The 22,730-nt window shown below is 44.9% G+C and overlaps 1 protein-coding gene across 5 annotated transcripts in view; it reads right to left on the reverse strand.

Moving 5' to 3' along the window:
* Positions 1-22,730, reverse strand: part of camkk1a (calcium/calmodulin-dependent protein kinase kinase 1, alpha a) — a 218,979-nt gene that overhangs the window by 22,784 nt on the left and 173,465 nt on the right. For all 5 annotated transcript variants that reach the window (XM_078548728.1, XM_078548729.1, XM_078548730.1 and 2 more), the window contains 5 exons: positions 12,369-12,568; positions 8,507-8,560; positions 7,103-7,176; positions 4,285-4,372; positions 451-579 (listed from right to left, as the gene is read on the reverse strand). In XM_078548728.1, coding sequence (XP_078404854.1) covers positions 451-579; positions 4,285-4,372; positions 7,103-7,176; positions 8,507-8,560; positions 12,369-12,568 — 545 coding nt within the window. The remainder of the gene's footprint in view (positions 1-450; positions 580-4,284; positions 4,373-7,102; positions 7,177-8,506; positions 8,561-12,368; positions 12,569-22,730) is intronic.

Here is a 22,730-nt window from a genome sequence, read left to right on the forward strand (position 1 = left end):
GCCGGGGAACTGGTCCCCACCACCCTAGCCACCACAGGAGTGCAGTGGTCAGTGGAGGTGCCACCGGCGGCTGTCCTGGTGATGGTGAAGGGAGGGAACCCCAGGACAGGGTGGAAAGGCAGCAGTAGGGGCCTAACTGGTGGGATGGGTCTCGTTTTCTCATGCTCTCCGCTCCATCTTGAATGGGATGGCAGAGGAGAATTGGCCAGGAGAAGCTGGTACTGCAACAAGCCAGCCCCAGCTCCATTTACTTTCCATCGGTCCATTGCATAGATATTCACAATACATCCGTAAACAATTCGACGTCAAAGGCCAGAGCAACAGAAATTTGAAACCTTTCTGTTAATAAGTATAAACTGTAAGGATGAGGTAAGATACACTGACATCTTGCTCCTAGAGAGATCATTAATCTTTCCTTGTCTTTATATTAAAAGTGGAAGGTTTTCTTACCACAGTCGAGAGGCTGGAGATTAACTTGACAGAGTTCATCACCTCCTCTTCGGTGACTTCCACCATACTGTAATGATCCCCCTCCAGTGGAAGAGGGTCAGTCCCATTCTTTGTCACCCACGGATGCAGCTGTACAATAACCACAGATTAGCAGATAAACATGTAGTTCTTCAAAAACCAATTTCTGGTCATGAAAATCTTTCAGCAATTTAAACCTGAATGTTGCCCAGTGTAACTAAGCTTCATGTTTCAAATAGAACCGTCTTTGATGAAGATTACCTGAAATGGCCAAACATATGTTGCATTCAACCAAACACTGCAGGGGCAATTTTAAATCAAAACAGAAAATGCTGGAAGTACTCAGGAGGTTTGGAAGCATCTGCAGAGCCAAAAACAGAGATAACCGGCAGGATTTTCCACACCCGCCCACCGCCGCGATCTTCCTCCGCAAGTCAATGGGCTTCTGGCTGGGTCCCGCCCGTGACAGGGCCGGAAAATCCCAGCCAACATTTCAGGTCAATGACTGTTCTTAAGGAAGGTCATGACCTGAAATGTTGACTTTGTTTCTCCCTCCACAGATGCTGTCTGACCTGCTGAGTATTTCCAGCATTTTCTATTTTTCATTTTGTTGTGATGATTTCCTGGAGCAATATGTTGTGGAACCAATGCCGGATAAAGCTATTTTAGATCTAGTATTGTGCAATGAGGCAGGGTTAATTAGTAATGTCATAGTAAAAGATCCACTGGGAAATAGTGATCATAAGACAATTGAATTCCATATTAAGTTTAAAAATGACACACTCCAATTACAATCAAGAATCTTAAACTTAAACAAAGCCAATTACATGGTATTAGGGGACAGCTGGCTAAGGTTGATTGGGTAAATAGGCTACAATTTATGATGTTAAACAGTGGGAAACATTTAAAGAAACAATTCAAAATGTTCAACAAAAATATATTCTACTGAAAAACAAAATCACAGCGAGAAAGATCCATTTGTGGCTTGCTAAGGAGGTTAAGGATAGTATTAGATTAAAAGAAGTGGCTTATAATGTTGCAAAGAATAGTAATAAGTCAGAGGATTGGGAGTATTTTAGAAAGCAGCAAATGGCACCAAAAAGATGATGGAAGAAAAAAATAGAATATGAGAGTAAACTAGCCAGGAATATAAAAACAGATTGTAAGACCTTTTACAAATATATAAAAAGGAAGAGAGTAGCTAAAATAAATATTGGTCCCTTAGAAGCAGAGACAGGAGAAATAATAATGGGGAATAAGAAAATGGGAGAGGCATTGAACAAATATTTTGTGTCCATCTTCACAGTAGAAGACACAAGTTACATGTCAGAAATAGAGGGTAACCATGGGCTGATAAGAGTGAGGAAATTAAGGTAATTAATGTCAACAAAGAAAAAGTAGTGGAGAAACTTAAGGGACTAAAATCCAACCAATCCCCAGGACCTGATGGCCTACATTTCTAAAGAGATAGCTGCAGAGATAGTGTGTGCGCTGGCTATGATTTTCCAATATTCCCTAGATCCTGGAATGGTCCCAGCAGATTGAAAATATAACACTACTGTTTAAGAAAGGAGGGAAAGAGAAAACAGGGAACTACAGGCCAGTTAGCCTGACATCAGTCATCGGGAAAGTGTTGGAATCTATTGTTAAGCAAGTCTTAACAATGCACTTAGAAAAGCATAGTATTATTAGAACAAGTGAACATGGTTTTATGAAAGGGAAATCCTGTTTGACAAATTTATTTGAGTTTTCTGAGGATGTTACTAGTAGGGTAGACAATGGGGAACCAGTAGATGTATTATACTTGGATTTCTAAAAGACATTCGATAAGGTGCCACACAAAAGGCTAACACACAAGATAAGGGCTCATGGAATTGGGGGTGATATATTAGCATGGATAGAGAGCTGGTTAGTGGACAGGAAGCAGAGAGTAGGGATAAGTGGGTCATTTTCAAGTTAACAGGCTGTAACTAGTCGAGTGCCACAAGGATCAGTAAGGATAGTTGTCAACAGCCTCAGTTATTTACAATCTCTATTAATGACTTAGACTTAAAGACACAGAATAGTGTATTTAAGTTTGTTGATGATACAAAGCTAGGTCGGAATATAAGCTGTGAGGAGGATACAAAGAGGCTGCAAAGAGATACAGACAGGATAAGTGAGTGGCTAACAAGGTGGCAGATGGAGTATAATGTGGGGAAATGTGAGGATATTCGCTTTGGTCATAAGAATAGAAAAGTGGAACATTTTCTTAAAGGTGTGAAACTTTTAAGTGTTGATGTTTAAAGAGACTTGGATATACTTGTACAAGGAACACAGGAAGTTAGCATGCAGGTACAGCACACAATTAAGAAGGCAAATAGCATGCTGGCCTTTAATGCAAGGGGATTGGAGCACAAGAATAAAGAAGTCTTGCTACAATTGTACAGGGCTATTGTGAGATCAAACATGGAATCTGTGTGCAGTTGTGATCTCCATATGTAAAGAAGGATGTACTTGCATTAGGGATAGTACAGCAAAGGTTCACTAGATTTACTAGGTTCACTGGATTCCCTCTTGGGTGAGAAGGGTTTTTTTATTTGTTCACTGGATGTGGACGTCGCTGGCTAGGCCAGCATTTATTGCCCATCCCCAATTGCCCTTTGTGAAGGTGGTGGTGAGCTGCCTTCTTGAACTGCTGCAGTCCATGTGGTGTAGGTACACTCACAGTGCCGTTAGGGAGGGAATTCCAGGATTTTGACCCAGCGACAATGAAGGAACAGCGATATATGTCCAAGTCAGGATGGTGTGTGGCTTGGATGGAAACTTGCAGATGGTGGTGTTCCTGTGCATCTGCTGCCCTTGTCCTTCTAGGACAAGATTCTAGGCTGTCCTAAGATGCAGGGCTGAGTAAATTGGGTCTGCATTCTCCGGAGTTTAGAAGAATGACAGGTGAGCTCATTGAAACATTCGAGATTCTGAAAGGCCTTGACAGGGTAGATACTGAAAGGTTGTTTCCCTTGGCTGGGAATTTAGAACAAAGAGGAAGAATCTCAGGATAAGGGGCTGATCCTTTGGTACTGAAATGAGGAGAAATCTCTTCACTCAAAGGGTTGTGAACCTTTAGAATTCTCTACCCCAGAGGGTGCTGGATGCTCCATCACTGAATACATTTAAGGCTGGGATAGACAGATTTTTGGTCACTTGGGGAATCAAGGAATTATGGGGAGTGGGAAGGGAAGTGGAGTTGAAGCCAAAGATTAGCCATGTTTGTATTGAATGGCGGAAACGTATGGTCTTCTCCTGCTCCTACTTCTTATGTTCTTAGAGCAGATCTCTAACCAATGTCAAACCTGCTCAGTTTTTATCTCATTGAAACAAGGATTACAACCCAGATAGTGACAGTGAACATTATCTACTGAGGATATCAAAGGACAACAATCTGCTCTGAAGCCATTTGACGACTAGTGCTTAACTGATATGGTTGAAGCATTGTGAGAAAATTGAATTAATTATGTTCTCCAGGAGGTTTGAAAGGATTGGCAATGGGTGGTTTGTAGTTACTGTATTAATAATCTGACCTTGATCACTTCTTATCAACAAGCTTCCACTGAAATTATTAAAACTCAGATCGGTTTTGTTTAAAATAAATGATCTGATAATTTTCATTTGTGTATCCCACCTGAAATGAACCAATAAACTTTTTTACTATCTAATTATTAATGCTAATATTACAGATGTAAAATATTGTCAAAGAATATGAAGCACATTCATTGGTGGCTCCAACTGAAACAATACAGGGTGCTAAGTTTTTAAAGTTGTGTTAATATTTCATACCTTTATCTGGGGAATTGTAATCCTTGTGTCAGGATTTTTATCCAACATCTGGAGAAGTAAGTGCTTTAGTTCTTCACTGATTTCTGGTCTGGGAAAGATGGATTTTGAATACATGTTAACAATAGACAGAGATGGCAGTATATATAGGAACTTATGAACATGAGTAGACCATTCCATTATTCAGTTAGATCACAGATGATTTGTACCTTAACTCCTTTTACCACCTTAGCTCTATATTGTTTGATACTCTTACCCAACAAAAATCCACCTTTCTCAGTTTTTAAAATTTCAGTTGACCCCCAGAGTCCAGACATTTGGGAAGGAATTTTACAGATTTCCACTTCCCTTTGTTTGAAAAAATTCCTCCTGATTTCACTCCTGAATGACAGAGACCTAATTTTAAAATTATGTCCCATTGCTCTAGGTTCTTCCACAGCGGAAATGGTTCCTTTGGCCCAGATTTTCGCAGAAGGGGGTGGGGCTCAGTGGTGAGTTCAAACAGACCCCATTTTCACTATAGCAAAGGCCTTAGCGTGCAACGTGGGTGTCATGAAATTTTAGAGTTGTCATAAATGCCCTTGAAGGGTGGATAAGCTTCATAGAACTGTCAAGCTGTGAAGTTATTTATATCCCCAGCACTTCAAAATTTAAAAAAAAAATAAGCTGCCTGTGTCTGTGAGAATTGAAAAAAAATCTGTTCTAACAGTTACAATAGCTGTTTGTTGACATTACCCCAAGGGTTATCATTATGTCATTATTTATGCTTGGCTGTTTTCCACAACCTACTATTATCTCAGTAGGGGAATCTTAAGTTCATGGTATGGTTGACAGCTCAAAGAGGTTATTAAAGGATCAGTTTTCTTTGATGTGGGGTTATAAATGCAAGTTTCTTTGTTTTTATAAGTGATTACGCACTTGAGGGGATTTAAATGTTATGAATAGGCTTTCGTGAATGTGTTTTTTTTTAACTATACTAAAACCTGTAATAGATATTTAGACTTTTATTTTATTTCAGCTCAGCACGGCTCACGAAGCCTACCAATGTGGATACACGCTTGGAGGTGTAAAAGTGGGTAGATTGGCATTAAGTTGACATGGGGCTATAAGGGATCACGAGGGTTGGCATGAATTGGCATCAATTTGACATGGGAGCTACAAGGGACCATTGGGAGCAGATGGGGTGCATTGGTTGACATGAGTTGGCATGGATGGGGAATAGGAAGTAGGTGATGGGGTGAGGAGTGAGGGCTAGAGGGACTAATATTCAACAAAACAACAGGAACAAAGTCCTAGAGAACCGAGGCGGGCCTTTTAATCAGCCTGCCTTTGCACTCGACAGCCCCTGTGGCCGCCTCCAATCTGTATCCTGGAGTGGTGGGCATGACTCCATCCTACACCTGACCCTCCAGAGCAAAGATCCCGCGAGTTTTTCCTGAGGCGGGCACGGCGAGGAGGGAGATTTCATGACTCGCACTACTCGACTGAATTATTTTAAATACCTTGATTAGATCACCCCTAAACCTCCTAAATGCAAGGGAATATAAGTCACATTTATTCAACCTGTCCTCAAAATTTATCCCTTTAAGCTCTGGTACAATGCTGGTGAATCTGCTATGTACCCTTTCCAAGGCCGATATATCCTTCCTGAGGTTCAATATCCAAATGGAATGCAGTACTCCAGATCGGACTAAGGCTTTCTACAACTAAAACATCATTTCCTCACCTTTGAATTCCACTTCCTTTGAAATAAAATCCAACATTTCAATAGTTAATTTTGATGGTTTAGTTCACTTATGTCCGAGCTTAAATCCCTTTGATCCTTCATTGCTCCTTATATGTCACCAGTAAGAAAATTCTCTGATTTGCTTTTCTCAGATCTAAAGCGATAACCTCACTTTGAACTCAATAATTTTTGATTTGAAAATTATTTCTGGAATAAAAGATCTTGTGCTATTTTTGTTTCTAAGTGCATGATGGGGCAGTTTATGATACTCCAACTGATCAGGCCGCTACATGTAACACCATATGACATGTTCAACCCAGTCATAAGGGAGCAGAAAACATTGATAATAATGGATTTCTGAGGGAGAATTACAAGGCAGCACTTCACAGAGTGTGTTCAGGCCACATTATAAACCCCAGGAACAAGTTGACAAGTGACAGTGGGGCCCTGTGTTTGAATGTGCATTTTTATAGCACCTTTAACATCCCAAGGACATTCCAAATTGCTTTACAGCCAATGAAGTAACCTTGATGTGCTATCAATGTGGGTGAACATGGCAGGCAATTTGTCCACAGCATAATTTGACAAAGAACGAGATAAATTGGTTATTGGTAATTGGCTTTTGGTGATACAGGTTGAGGGATAAATGTTGGCCAAGAGCTCCCCTGCTCTCTTTTGAATTGTGTCATGGAATCTCCACTTAAGGGGCAAATTGGGCTTCTGAAAGATGGCACCTCCAACAATGCAGCACTCCCTCTGAACTCTCAACTTTCTAAACAATGTTGGCAGAACCAATGGATCAAAGTATTAAATTATTGATCTTTGGACTATATGCAAGAAAGCAAATAATTGTTTCAACTTCCAGCCTGGTCACTGTGACCCATTTAATTGGTGGCAATGTTGTCAGGTGCTGAGTATGGATACTCCAGATGTATTTGGGCTCAAAAATCCCCCAAAAATGTTCCTGATCATAGGTGCAGAAAAGAGTCGTCCAATCGGAAAGATAAGATAAATTGAACGGCAGATCCTTTCCCTTTCACCAGTAACTGCTCCTGTGACATCAAATAGTTTGAACAGTTTACCATCTTTACTTACTTTTCTGGGAACTCCACAGGCCAGTTCTTTATCTTGGCATGAAGTGCCAGAATGTAGTCATCCATAAACGGACACTGTAAAAGTACAAAATGTGTTCTCTTGCAGTTATCTCATGCTCCAATTAAACTACTCTTCTGTAATTTGATTGACACAGAATTAACAGAGAAACAGGCCATTCAACCTAACTGGTGTAAATTGGTATTTATGTACCCCCTCCTACCCCACCTCACCTCACCCTATCAGGTTATTTTACATGTTGGCTCGTTAGGACCGTAGGAACATAAGAGCAGGAGTAGGCCATTCAGCCCATCTATCCTGCTTTGCCATTCATCATGGCTGATCACCCACTTCAATGCTTTTTCCCCACACTATTCCCATATTCCTTTATCTCATTAACATTTAGCAATCTGTCAATCTCTGCTATAAATATACTCAATGACTGAGCTTCCACAGCCCTCTGGGGTAGAGAATTCCATAGGTTCACAACACTCTGAGTGAAAAAAATTCTCCCCATCTTGGTCCTAAGTGGCTTCCTCCTTATTTTGAAATTGCCCCCCTGGTTCTAGACTCCCAACCAGGGGAAACATCTTACCTACATCTACCCTGTCTATCCCTTTAAGTATTTTGTAGGTTTTAATGAGATCGCCTTTCATTCTTCGAAACTCTAGAGAATACAGACCCAGTTTCCTCAATCTCTCTTCATAGGACTGTCCCACCATCCTGGAAACAAATCTGGTGAACTTTGCTGCATTCCCTCTATGGCAATAATATCCTTCCTAAGATATGGGGACCAAAACTGCACATGGTACTCCAGGTGGGGTCTAACCAAGCTTCTATTGGAGCAATTTACAATATTGGCATTGATGTTTGAATTGATTGCTCCACATAGTAATAGCACATGAACTGCCAGTGATTCTCCACATGACATTGGCTGGGCTGTCAGGCGAGGCATTGAGTGGGAGTGTTGCCTGCCAGGGTGGGACTGACACCTGGGGGCACTGCTGTCCTCCACACAGTTCCTAGAAGGCTCCTCTAGGTAGAGGGGTATTCGCTGCTTGGTACAAGGTGCAGTAAAACACAATGAAAGGGAAAGCAGATGCAAAGCAAGATGCACTGCTGGAAAAAGTCACAGCAAATCAGGCAGTTGATGTTTTCTCTTTTGTCTTTGCAGTTAGAGCAGAGCCCTCAATAAAATGGAAGCTTAGAAGGGTATAATAACTGCTGCTGCTGTGCGAGGTGTTATCCTGACCAGTGTTAAGAGTAGAATTCACACAAACAAAATGATTAAGGTTTAATGCTATTTAATGGCCTTTATGTGTGTCAGCTTGAGCCTAACTTCCAGAGCCTCTCAGCAGTATTACAAATAACCTGAGTCCTGTCACAATACGAGAGCTATTTAAATACCTTGCCAAAGACCAGGCAGTACAAGGTCACACCAATGGCCCAGACATCCAAAGCCTGAAAAATAACATTGATAATGTTAATAAAAATTTCGACCCTGATTTCAAAGTAGCTATCCTGTTGTACTAATCCCTCTGCGGCATCAGCCCACCCAATCTCTGCAACACACACCCTCAGCCCAACACACACCACACTTCAATATCTGATCTACTCATCCATAAAGAAACCAGAATTAGATGCAGGAAAATGAAACAGAAACACACAGAATCATGGAATAGTTACAGAAAAGAAGGATGCCATTTGATCCTTCACTTCTGTGCTGACTCTATGAAAGAGTAGTCCCACTCCCCATCCCTTTTCCTGGAGTCCTGTATATCTTTTCCCTTCAGGTGCTTTTTCCTTTTGAAAATCACAATTGACCCTGCCTCCACCACAGTCTCGGACAGTGCCAACTGTTTGCTGTGTCAGAAAAGTTTCACCTCATATCACCATTGGGCCTTTTGCCAATCAGCTTAAATCTGTGCCCGTTGGTTCTCAATCCTTCCACCAATGGGAACAGTTTTTCCCTATCTACTCTACCCGGACCCCAAATGATTTTGAACACGTCTACCAAATCTCCTCTCAATTGTCTTCAAGAAGAATGGCCCCAGTTTCTCCAATCCATCTTCATAATGGCAGTTCCTCATCCCTGGAGCCATTCTCAGAAATCTTCTCTGCACTCTCTCTAAAGCCTGCACAGCCTTCCTAAAGTGCGGTGCCTAGCACTGGACACAATACTCCAGTTGAAGCTGAAGCAGTGTTTTACAAAGGTTCACTATAACTCCTTTGCTTTTGTACTCTATGCCTCAATAAAGCCCAGATTTCCAGATACCTTTGGACCCACTTTTTCAGCCTGTCCTGCCACCTTCAATGATTTATGCACACATACACCCTGGTCTCTCTGCTCCAGCACCCACTTTAGAATTGTACCCTTTAATTTATGTTGTCTCTCCTCATTCTTCCGATACCAAAGTGCACCTTTGCACTTCCGCATGTTAAAATATATCTGAAACATGTCAGCCCATTCCACCAGCCTGTCCACATCCTCTTGAAGTCTATCACTGTCCTTTTCACAGTTCACAATATTTCCAAGTTTCATGCCACCTGCAAAGTTTGAAATTTTGCCTTGTACAGCCCCGCGCGGGATCAGCCCCTCCCCTGCACCGCACCACCCCCTCCCTGTGCCGCACCACCCCCTGCCCCGCGCGGGATCAGCCCCTCCCCTGCACCGCACCACCCCCTGCCCCGCGCGGGATCAGCCCCTCCCCTGCGCCGCACCACCCCCTCCCTGTGCCGCACCAACCCCTCCCCTGCGCTGCGCCAGCCCCTCCCCCGCGCTGCATCACCCCCTCCCCCATGCTGCATCAGCCCCTCCCCCATGCTGCATCAGCCCCTCCCCCACGCTGCATCAGCCCCTCCCCCACGCTGCACCAACCCCTCCCCCGTGCTGCACCAACCCCTCCCCTGCGCTGCGCCAGCCCCTCCCCCGCGCTGCATCACCCCCTCCCCCATGCTGCATCAGCCCCTCCCCCATGCTGCATCACCCCCTCCCCCATGCTGCATCACCCCCTCCCCCATGCTGCATCACCCCCTCCCCCATGCTGCGCCACCCCCTCCTTGCGCTGCATCAGCCCCTCCCCCACGCTGCGCCAGCCCCTCCCCCACACCGTATCACCCCCTCCCCCACGCTGCATCAGTCCCTCCCCCATGCTGCATCACCCCCACCCCACACCAGCCCCTCCCCCATACCGCATGACCCCCCTCCCCTGCGCTGCACCACCCCCTCCCCCATGCCGCATGACCCCCCTCCCCTGCGCTGCACCACCCCCTCCCCCGCGCTGCATCAACCCCACCTCCACAGTCTCCAATGTTGGATTGATTAAAATTGGGAAAGTTCAAGAGGTCAAAATGAGAGGAGTGCAGATAGGCTGTGTGGTTGGAGGAGATTACAAGGATGGGGAGGGGCGAGGTCATACAGAGATTTGAAATCAAGGGTGAAAATTTTAAAATTAAGATATTGCTAGACCGGGAGCACAGTCAGTGAGCAGAGGGGTGATGGAGGAATGGGACTTGGTGTGAGTTAAGACACGGGCAGCAGAGTTTTGATGGCCTCAGGTTTACAGAGGGTACAATATGGGAGAGCAGCCAGGAGAGCATTGGAATAGTCGAGTCTAGAGGTAACGAAGGCATGGATGAGGGTTTCAGCAGCAGATGAGTAGAGTGGCACAAATATGAGGTCAGAAGCTCATCTCAAGATCAAATATGACATCAAAATTGCAAACCGACCAGCTTAATCTCAGAATATTGCCAGGGAGGGGGATGGAGTCAGTAGTTAGAGAATGGAGTCGAGAGATGTGCTGCTGAGGTAGAGCTCGGTCTCATTAGCGTATATGTAAAAACTAGTGCATGTAGATAAGAAATATGAAGGCCAAGTATAGATCTTTGGGTAACACCAGAGGTAACGATGTGGGAGCAGGAAGAGAAGCCATTGCAGGTGATTCTCTGGCTACAATTAAATAGATGAGAATGGAGCCAGGTGAGAACAGTCCCACCCAGCTGGACGACAATGGGGAGGTGTTGGAGGATGGTGTGGTCAACCAAGTCAAAGGCTGTAGACAGGTCGAGAAGCACGAGACGAGAAAGTTTACCCTTGTCACAGTCACAAAGGATGTCATTTGTGAATTTGGTAAGGGCTGTTTTGGTACTATGGCAGGGGCAGAAGCCTGACTGGACTGACTCAAATATGGAGTTCTGGGAAAGATAGGGAAGGATTTGGGAGGTGGCACCACATTCAACGACTTTGGAGAGGAAAGGGAGGTTGGAGATGGAACGGCAATTTGCAAGGATGGAGAGGCCAAGGGTCAATTTTTAAAGAGAAGGGTGATGATGGCAGATTTAAAGCAGGGAGACGACACCTTAACAGAGAGAACCGTTTAAAATATTGGCTAACATGGGGACCAGTGCGGGGGGATGTTGGGTGATGAGCAGTTTGGTGGGAATAGGATCGAGAGAGCAGGAGGTGGGTCTCATGGACAGGATGAACTCAGGGGGTGCATGAGGCGAGATAGGAGAGAAACTAGAGAAATTTGTGAGTTCAGGGGTCAGGCAGCAGAGAGCATTGAAGGAAGTTTGGTCAGTGGGCTACTGAAAGGGGAGGACGTGGGAGAGGCAGCTGATCAGATGGTTTTATTTGGGACTAGAACATCAAAGGTGGAGGTGACAGTGCGGTTGAGTAAATCAGTAGCTGCAGAAATGTTGTGGTGGATAGAGTCCTAAAGGCTTGTTGTTGGGAGTCTGAGTAAATGAATTGGGGGAAAGCTTCTTCCAGGGAGGGGCTCAAGGAAATATTAGGACAGGTGGCAAAGGTTTAGTTAAAAACCAGGATGTTCTAAGCAGCATCTTAAAGGAAAAGGGTTAGGGGAGAGGTTTGTGGAGGGGATTCCAGAGTTTAGGGTCCAGGCAGCTGTGGGCATGGCTGCTAATGGGCGAGGGTGGGGGGAAGAGGGTTAGCAAAGGAAGTTGGGAAGGCACATGAGGCCGGAGCTGGAAGAACGCAGTTTTCCTGGAGGACAGTAGGGCTGAAGGAGATTGCAGATAGTGGTAGAGTCAAAGCTACTTTGGGATTTTGAACACAAAAGAATGAATTTTAAAATACAAGTGTTGCCAAATCACAATGGTCAGAGAGAGAGTGGTGATGGGTGACCACATGAGTGAAAAATTGAGGGTGCGATTGAAGGAGTGGAAGACCCCGGTTAGGATCTCTTGATTCAGAAACTTGCTCACATTCGGTGGTGGAGGAATAAGGCACAAGCCATTGTCTTCCTACCTTCCCATGGAAGCTCTTCCTGGTATCGGAGAGTGTCTCTGGTGCCATGAATGCCGGAGTCCCAGCTGTACTGGACAGCAAGGCGTCATTCCCTTCAAACTGGTCGCTGACTCCAAAGTCAGCGATTTTAATATGCCCATCATCCCCCAGGAGCAGGTTTGAAGGTTTGATATCTCTGTGGATGATCTTCTGGTAGTGTACTACAGGAATCGGAAAGATAAAATAACATTATTCTGATATCCCATTTATTCCAGAATCTAGCACTGATGGGGCCTATTTTCAGTTACAGTTCATAGCAGGCGGGGACATGCGGAGCAATGGCACTAGTGAGAGGCCTGAACCATCAGGACACATTTGAATTTCTAGGGTATCCTACCAGCAGTTAATAAACGGGGAAGGGGGGAATATTAGTGATTCCCCCTGGACGCACAAGTGCTGCCACTAAGATTTTTGCCCCAGCCTCTTCCAGGACCCCCAATTTGGCATCTCTCTGAATGGTACCACTGAGCAGGGTTTGTGAAATTCACGCTCTGCCCACTGGGTGTCTGGCCCCTGGTGGAGGACCTGATTTAAATATTCAGCTAATGTCCCCGCCTATTTTGAGGCCCACTCAAAATTCAAGAACTCAGGCAGCCCATGGGTGCTAGGATTCTAAAAATAAACACCCTGCCCGCTGCTCTCATTCAGTGTGAATGGGTCTTTGTAATAATTTAGATGTTTCAGCTGTAAAAGGAGGCCATTCAACCCATTGTTTCTGTCGCAGCTCTTTGCTGCAGCAAACTCCATGTCTGAATTCCTCCAATCAGTTTTCCACCCCTGCTATAATACCGAAACGACTCTTATCAAAGTCACACATGACTGCCTCTGTAACTATGACAAAGGTAAACTTTCCCTCCTCATCCTTCTCGATCTGTCTGCACCTTTGACTTGGTTGACCACACCATCCTCCTCCAACACCTCCCCACTGTCGTCCAGCTGGATGGGACTGCTCTCACCTGGCTCCATTCTTAACTATCTAATTACAATTTGACAAATCTATTAGAGTCTTTGATGTTGTAACTGGAAGGGTGACGGTCTTGTGGGGCAGTGGGCAGCGTTGCTACCTCGGGGCCAGAAGCTCCGGGATCAATTCCCATTTCAGGAAGGTGCGAGCAATTCATGGCCAAACAGGTTGATTATCAGCCTGTAAATCCTGGCAATACCGAATCCTTGCTGAAACATTTGCAACCATCTTCAGCCAGAAGTGCTAAGTGAATGATCCATCTCGGCCTCCTCCAGAGGTCCCCAGCATCTCAGATACCAGTCTTCAGCCAATTCGATCACTCCACGTGATATCAAGAAACGGCTGAAGGCATTGGATACTGCAACAGCTATGGGCCCTAACAATATTCCTGCAATAGTATCTAAGACATGTGCTCCAGAACTTGCCACGCCCCTAGCCAAGCTGTTCCAGTACAGCTACAACACTGGCATCTGCCTGGCTATGTGGAAAACTGCTCAGGTATGTCCAAAAGCAGGACAAATCCAACCCGGCCAATTACCGGCCCATCAGTCAACTCTCCATCATCAGTAAAGTAATGGAAAAGGTCATTGATGGGGCAATGAAAATGCTGGCCTAGCCAGCGACGCCCATTGAAGAGTTTTTAAAAAATACGGCTGATAGCAGGCAGTACTGCAGAAGGCAACGGCAAACCACTGCAGTACTTTGCCAAGCATAATCATGGACCAATGCAATGGAAGTCCATGATCACCTAAGCCCTCAATAGGACATGGTGCCTGGTGGAAGAGGAGAAACTAATATAATGGTAAGGGGGAAACAGGGGATAAAGTGTATTTGGATCTTCACAAAGCATTTAATAAGGTGTCCCACAAGAGGTTATTACACAAAATTAAGACACTTGGGATTGAGGGGTAATATATTTTTATGGATTGATGATTGGTTCATTGACAGGCAACAAAGAGTAGGATTAAATGGAACATCTCCCCCTCAATTTGGACAGTTCAGGCTATCATCCTAGCCTGAATGCCTCAGGTGGGTCTCAGTTTCCACAGGTGTCAGGGAGGTGCACCTGGTGAGACTGGATGTACCTCTGCACATGATGTGCTGGGCCCTGATCAAGTGGGTACTGTTGGTTGAGTGAGGTCCCCAGCTCCTCTCTCCTTACATTAGTGGTCTTTTAGGGATTAATACAGAGTGAAACCATTACATCAAAGCATAGAAATGGAAAGGAATGTACTGTAAAGCTTTGTGTACCCTTAAGGTTGGCTGAAGGTAAGGATCTTGTGGAGGCTTTCTTTATTCATTCATGGGATGTGGGCTTCGCTGGCTGGGCCAGCATTTATTGCCCATCCCTAGTTTCCCTTGAGAAGATAGTGGTGAGCTGCCTTCTTGAACTGCTGCAGTCCATGTGGTGTAGGTACACACTCAATGCTGTTAGGAAGGGAGGTCCAGGATTTTGACCCAGCGACAGTGATGGAACGGTGATATATTTCCAAGTCAGGATGGTGAGTGATTTGGAGGGGAACTTCCAGGTGGTGGTATTCCCATCTATTTGCTGCCCTTGTCCTGCTAGATGGTAGTGGTCGTGGGTTTGGAAGGTGCCGTTGAAGGAGCTTTGGTGAATTCCTGCAGTGCATCTTGTAGATAGTACACACTGCTGCTACTGTGCGTCGGTGGTGGAAGGAGTGAATGTTTGTGAACGTGATGCCAATCAAGTGGGCTGCTTTGCCCTGGATGGTGTCAGGCTTCTTGAGTGTTGAGCTTCACTCATCCAGGCAAATGGGGAGTATTCCATCACACTTCTGACTTGTGCCTTGTAGATGGTGGACAGGCTTTGAGCAGTCAGGAGGTGAGTTACTCGTCGCACGATTCCTAGCCTTTGACCTGCTCTTGTAGCCATAGTATTTATATGGCTAGTTCAGTTCAGTTACTGGTCAAAGGTAACCCCCAGGATGTTGATAGTGGGGGATACAATGATGGTAATGCCATTGAATGTCATGGGGCGATGGTTAGATTCTCTCTTGTTGGAGATGGTCATTATCTGGCACTTGTGTGGCATGAATGTTACTTGCCACTTGTCAGCCCAAGCCTGGATATTGTCCAGGTCTTGCTGCATTTGGATATGGACTGCTTCAGTATCTGAGGAGTCGCGAATGGTGCTGAACATTGTGCAATCATCAGCGAACATTCCCACTTCTGATCTTATGATGGAAGGAAGGTCATTGATGAAGCAGCTGAAGATGGTTGGGCTGAGAACACTACCCTGAGGAACTCCTGCAATGATGTCCTGGAGCTGAGATGACTGACCTCCAACAACCACAACCATCTTCCTTTGTGCTAGGTGTGACTTCAACCAATGGAGAGTTTGTCCCCCGATTTCCATTGACTCCAGTTTTGCTAGGACTCCTTGATGCCACACTCAGTCAAATGCAGACTTGATGTCAAGGGCAGTCACTCTCACCTCACCTCTAGAGTTTAGCTCTTTTGTCCATGTTTGAACCAAGGCTGTAATGAGATCAGGAGCTGAGTGGCCCTGGTGGAACCCAGACTGGCCGTCAGTGAGCAGGTTATTGCTGAGCAAGTGCTGCTTGATAGCACTGTTGATGATCCCTTCCATCACTTTACTGATGATCGAGAGTAGACTGATTGGGCGGTAATTGGCCGGGTTGGATTTGTCCTGCTTTTTGTGTACAGGACATACCTGGGCAATTTTCCACATAGCCGGGTAGATGCCAGTGTTGTAGCTGTACTGGAACAGCTTGGCTAGGGACGTGGCAGGTTCTGGAGCACAAGTCTTCAGTACTATTGCCGGAATATTGTCAGGGCCCATAGCCTTTGCACTATCCGGTGCCTTCAGCCATTTCTTGACATCACATGGAGTGAATCAAATTTGCTGAAGACTGGTACCTGTGATGCTGGGGACCTCCAGAGGAGGCCGAGATAGACCATCCACTCGGCACTTCTGGCTAAAGATTGTAACAAATGCTTCAGCCTTATCTTTTGCACTGATGTGCTTTTGAAGTTGGGATGGCACATAGAGAGGAAGATATAAATAAGCCTGCTTATAGCTTTGTGTGAAGCCTTTAGGTTTTGAGTGAGTTAAAATCTCACCCATTGTGTTGGCGTTCCAAAGAAAGTTCTGCAGCAAAGATGAATTAGAGGAAAACGAGACACACAGGCCAGTCAGACACTGGATGACATGGTAGAGAAAGGATTTTGGAGAAGTTACGGAGACAGACTGAAGCAAGGCTATGCACAACTTTGTAGTCAACGATAAAAATTTTAGGTTCAATCTGTTGGGCGATGCAGTGTCCATGTTGCTCTCTAATGATGAAGGTGATGGGTGATGGATTCAATGCAACACAGAATGTGGGTTTGGAGCAATTGGGAGCTCATGGTTAGAGGAGGTCAGGAGCCTGCACAGTAGGTACTGAACATATCAAGTCTAGGAGTGAAGATGACATGGCTAAGGGTTCCAGGAAATGGGTGCAAGGTGGAGGCAGAGTTAGGTGATAATGGAAGACAGGAAATGAGTGGTCTTGATGATGATTAGAGGATATGAGGTTCTCAAGCTCAGTGCTGGGTCAAACAGAATGCTAACGTTATGTAGGCTGCTCCAGACGAGTGGGCAGTCAGGGAGTTGATGACAAGGGTGCAGACTCTTTGAGGTTCGAGTCATAAACAATAGCTTCAGAAATTCAGATGTTCAATTGGAGAAAGTTCAGTCTCAGCTCTCAGCTATAATTTAATGCCAGACAGGTGATCTGTAAGTTGCTCTATTTCGTGGATTTTGCTTTGAATGTTACTGTAGCTACAATCCTACATATGTTAAGCTCATGTTTGTACTTAGTTTACCTTAGCTCATCTAGAAAGGTCAAAACAGATAATATATCAGAGACGAGTGCTGAGAGAAGAGACAGGCTGTTGAAGTTTTCTGTCTTGCACTCATCAGAACGGAATCGCAAGAATACCAAACCAAACCAAACATTTGTTGGACTTGTGTTAGAGCAATGAGCTGCTGGGTGGTGTATGTGATAACATTTGTCCCCATGTATGTATGGGCTGCCCAAGACACACAAAAGTGCTGTCCCTTTACACCCTATCTTATCTATGACTGGTTCTGCACAACATGAATTGGCCAAATGGTTGAGCAAATTGTTATAACCAGTTCTGAGGAGGTTTTCCACAAACACAGTGAAGGATTCCTTCACCTTTGTGAAGGCCATACAGGACTTGCATATCCATAGCAATGCCATGTTCATGTGCACCTTCAACATTGCTAGCCCATTCACCAATGTACCGCTCAAGGAAGCAATAGACATTGGCATCACATCGCTAGCCAATGGTGATCGAGACAAGCAGCCATTGTCTGAATCTGTATTCATTGAACTTATGAACTTAGCAACCCGCGCAGTTGAGTTCAGTTTTAATAACACTTTGTATGCCCAAATAGATGGTGTTGCCATGGGATCGCCGCTAGGCCCAGCTCTCACTTCCATTTTTGTCGGTTTTCATGAGAAACACATTTTCAATGGAATGACCCCCAACCTCCTATCCCTTGAGTATTTCCGATACGTACATGATACATTTGCTATGTTTGAACCTGCAGCTGCGTGTAAGAACTTCCTACACACCTTAATGGGCTCCATCCTGCGCTCAAATTCATCTTTGAAAAGGAGCAGTCTGACAATCTCCTTTTCCTCGACGTACTAGTTGAGAAATCTGCTAGTGCGTTCTCTACTACTGTCTACCTCTAGCCCACCTTCACTGATCAATATACACTTTGGGATTCCTACAGTTCCATGCGCTATAAGATTGGCCTTATCGGCAACCTCGTAAATAGGGCCTGAGCTATTTGCTCACTGTGCAAGCTTGATGCTGAAATAGGATGTACCAAAGGCATCCTATGGGATAATGGCTACCCTGATCAGATCATTGCTCGCTGTATATCACGCAAACTCACAAATGGGCCTAAGGCTGCCACTTTCAGACCGTAAAAGTGCCCAGTCTACCTCAGATTACCCTGGGAGGGTAAATTATCTAAACAATGTAAGCAACAGGTGAAGCTAGCTGTTTCACACCACTACTACACAATAGCAACACGTGTGGTATTCTCCACACTTAGGATAAACTTGGACAATTTTCCACATAGCCAGGTAGATGCCAGTGTTGTAGCTGTACTGGAACAGCTTGGCTAGGGGCGTGGCAACTTCTGAAGCACAAGTCTTCAGTACTATTGCCAGAATATTGTCAGGGCCCATAGCCTTTGCAGTATCCAGTGCCTTCAGCCGTTTCTTGATATCACATGGCGTGAATTGAACTGGCTGAAGACTGGCATCCATGATGCTGGGGACATCGGAGGAGGCCGAGATGGATCATCCACTCGGCACTTCTGGCTGAAGATTGTTGCAAATCCTTCAGCCTTATCTTTAGCACTGATGTCACTGTATTCTTGTTTTGAGGTTGGGGATATTTGTGGAGTCTCCTCCTCTAGTTAGTTGAGAGATAAATGTTGTCTGGCCACTGGGGAGAACTCCCCTATCAATCTTCAAATAGGGCCAGGAACGTGTTACCCATTACCTGAGAGAGCAAATAAGGCCTTGGTTTTAGGACTTATCGGGAAGACGGTCCTTCATCAATGTAGACTGCGTCAGGGCGTTAACCTTATATGAGAGATTTGTTATTTATCTGGTGCATCCTAATATATCTGCATAGGTTGATGGAAACCAATGCAGTGAGCCTTGTAGATTCAGGGGCAGTGCACCTGCAGTTTTCTGGTATGCATTATACCGAGCTTGAGGCCCTCTTTGCATCATCATCTTTGCCTGGGAGTGCAGGAAGCTGACCCTGAGACTCCAAAGTATTCCAGGATACTAAAAACTGGCTAAACGTAGAACAGAAACAGAGACAGAAAGGCACAGCCAGGGGAGAAACATGTCCAACAGACAAAGGAAGGTTCAGCCTCAACTGCAGCATTAGGTCCAGTTCTGGGCACCACGCTTTAGGAAGGATGTGAAGGCATTAGAGAAGGTGCAGAAAAGATTCACGAGAATGGTTCCAGGATGAGGCAACTTGGATCTGAAATGCACTGCCCGAGTGTAGCAGGTTCAATCGTGACTTTCAACTGGGAATTGGAGAAACACCTGAAGAAAAAACAATTTGCAAGGTCTGGGGGAAAGGGCATGGGAGTGGGTCTAGCTGAGTTTCTCTTGCAAAGAGCAGTCATGGATACGATGGGCCAAATGACCTCCTTCTGTGCTGTAATCATTCCATAATTCTATGCTTCACCAGCTGATAGACTCTTTGTAATGATATGGAGAAATCCTTGCAGATTCAATTTTTCAATTGATGCAAGGGGCTTTCCCTATTGCGATTTTTATAGTTTCCTCAATGCAATCACTCCCAAATTCTGGCTGAAAAACAAGAGCCAATTTGGGTTCCCGTCCAGTGATGGTGCACAGCAGCACAATAACAGACTGTCTATCGTGGTTTCAAAGAAGATTGAAGTAATTTAATTAGCTGGGAGTGTTGAGCATTTATAAAAGGGAGGCAATGCACATAAATACATTACACTCGCAGGCATAAATTCAATAGTGATCACCATGGTAACAACAGCAGGCCGATTATGCAACCAGAAGAAAACTCTTAAATGCTGAGTGCTGACCAGCTGGTGTGGATCAGATTGGTGCCAACAGCACGGGGTTCGATCCCCATTCCAGCTGGGGTGGGTTCAGGAGCTGCCTCCTTGTCCTACCTGTGGTGGGGGTCGTGGTGCTGTGAGTCAGACTGGCCTTTGGGCAGAGAACTCAAGAGGAAGAAGGAAAAGGCTATGGATACTGGGAATCAATTTATTTCTCGAAACCGAGATGATGGTATTAAGGGATATGGAACCAAGGCAGGTACACAAATCAACCAGGATCTAATTGAATGGTGGAACAAAGAAGAGGAGCCAAATGGCCCCCTCCTATGTTCCTACAGGAAGAATGACACAGACCTGCCCCAAGATTCAATAGTTTACCTGCTGCTTGGGAGGCAGCAGTGCCCTGGTTGGCCAGTGTAAATGCCAAATTTGGGCATCACTTGCAAATTATTTTCTGGCAGCAGTTTAGTAGTCACACAGTGCAAGTAATGTGAGATTTGCCTCACTGGCCTGCGTTGTTTATTTTATATATCTCAGAGCAATGCAGAGATGACACTAGTTTCTAAAACAGAAAATGCTGGAAAAACTCAGCAGGTCTAGCAGTATCTGTGGAGAGATAAATAGAGTTAACATTTTGAGTCTGTTTGACTCTTTTTCAGAGCTCAGACTAGAAACGTTAACTCTGTTTCTCTCTCCACAGATGCTGCCAGATCTGTTGAGTTTTTCCAGCATTTTCTGTTTTTGTTTCAGATTTCCAGCATCCATAGTATTTTGCTTTTACACTAGTTTCTAAGTTTAGTTACAAGAGTTTTAAAATATCTCTGAATCACAAAGTGTCTGCACTCATGCTTACAGCTCAGCTTCCAGCAGTTTCTGTTTAGTGCGCTCCGAGTCCACACTCAGGCTTAACCAATCAAGCACAGTGAGCACAGATCAGTTATCAGGCTCACATAATCAAACACAGAACAATTCAACAATTGAACACAACAGCCCTTACCTGGCCTGGTGACTGTTAATGAGGCCACCATCTTATGGGTAGCTATTTTGTGTTGTTCATAGGCTATGTTATAAAATGGGTATATTACACAGCATAGGGCAGCTCAGCAAATGACAGAGTTGCTTAGACCATAAGACCATAAGACATAGGAGCAGAAATTAGGCCATTCGGCCCATCGAGTCTGCTCCGCCATTCAATCATGGCTGATAAGTTTCTCAACCCCATTCTCCCGCCTTCTCCCCGTAACCTTTGATCCCCTTACCAATCAAGAACCTATCTATCTCGGTCTTAAATACACTCAATGACCTGGCCTCCACAGCCTTCTGTGGCAATGAATTCCATAGATTCACCACTCTCTGGCTAAAGAAGTTTCTCCTCATCTCTGTTCTAAAAGGTCTTCCCTTTACTCTGAGGCTGTGTCCTCGAGTCCTAGTCTCTCCTACTAATGGAAACATCTTCCCCACGTCCACTCTATCCAGGCCTTTCAGTATTCTGTAAGTTTCAATCAGATCCCCCCTCATCCTTCTAAACTCCATCGAGTATAGACCCAGAGTCCTCAAATGTTCCTCATATGTTAAGCCCTTCATTCCTGGGATCGTTCTCGTGAATCTCCTCTGGACCCTCTCCAGGGCCAGAACATCCTTCCTGAAGATATGGGGCCCAAAATTGCTCACAATATTCTAAATGTGGTCTGACCAGAGCCTTATAAAGCCTCAGCAGCACATTCCTGCTTTTATATTCTAGTCCTCTCGAAATAAATGCCAACATTACATTTGCCTTCCTAACTACCGACTCAACCTGCAAGTTAACCTTAAGAGAATCCTGGACTAGGACTCCCAAGTCCCTTTGCACTCCAGATTTCTGAATTCTCTCCCCATTTAGAAAATAGTCTATGCCTCTATTCTTCCTACCAAAGTGCATGACCTCACCCACGTTGTATTCCATCTGCCACTTCTTTGCCCATTCTCCTAACCTGTCCAAATCCTTCTGCAGCCTCCCCGCCTCCTCAATACTACCTGTCCCTCCACCTATCTTTGTATCATCTGCAAACTTAGCCAGGATGCCCTCAGTTCTTCTAGCTGAAGAGGCTCTATGATAGAAAAGGGGATTGAGAAGGATAGGCACAGATGTAATATTGAAAAGTTGACTAAAACTGGAAGAGAGAGAATACTGCAGAATTTACTGAAAGTCGTGGCTCAGTAGGGTAGCTTCCATCTCGAGTCAGAGAGTCAGGAGTTTAAGTCCTAGTTAGGGGCCCGAGCACATACTCCAGATTGATAATCCAATGCATTGCTGAGGGAGTGCTGCACTGTTGGAGATGCTGCCTCTCAGGTATGATGTTAAACCAAAGCCCCATATGTCCTCTCAGGTGGATGTAAATGCTCCCCTGAAACTATATTGAAGAAGAGCAGAGAAATTCTCCCCGGTGATAAAGATTGTTTATCCCTCAACCAACATCACTAGAACTGATTCTCTGGTTATTATCACATTGCTGCTTGTGGGAGCTTGCTGTGCACAAATTAGCTGTTGTGTGTCCCACACACAACAGTGACTACATTGCAAGTCCTCTCTAAAGGAGAGACAAGTCCTCTCTAAAGGAGAGACATGTAGTAAGTATCTCACAGTGCCCCTAATTTTCAGTCATTTATTTTGAAGTTTCTCTTGTTCCCTGCTGCCCTGATCTGGCCTTCAGTATACAAAACCCTCCTGTAAAACAAGTTAACC

The sequence above is a fragment of the Cetorhinus maximus genome, chromosome 9 (assembly GCF_964194155.1).
Source record: "Cetorhinus maximus chromosome 9, sCetMax3.hap1.1, whole genome shotgun sequence".
In the NCBI taxonomy this organism is placed as follows: Eukaryota; Metazoa; Chordata; class Chondrichthyes; order Lamniformes; family Cetorhinidae; genus Cetorhinus; species Cetorhinus maximus.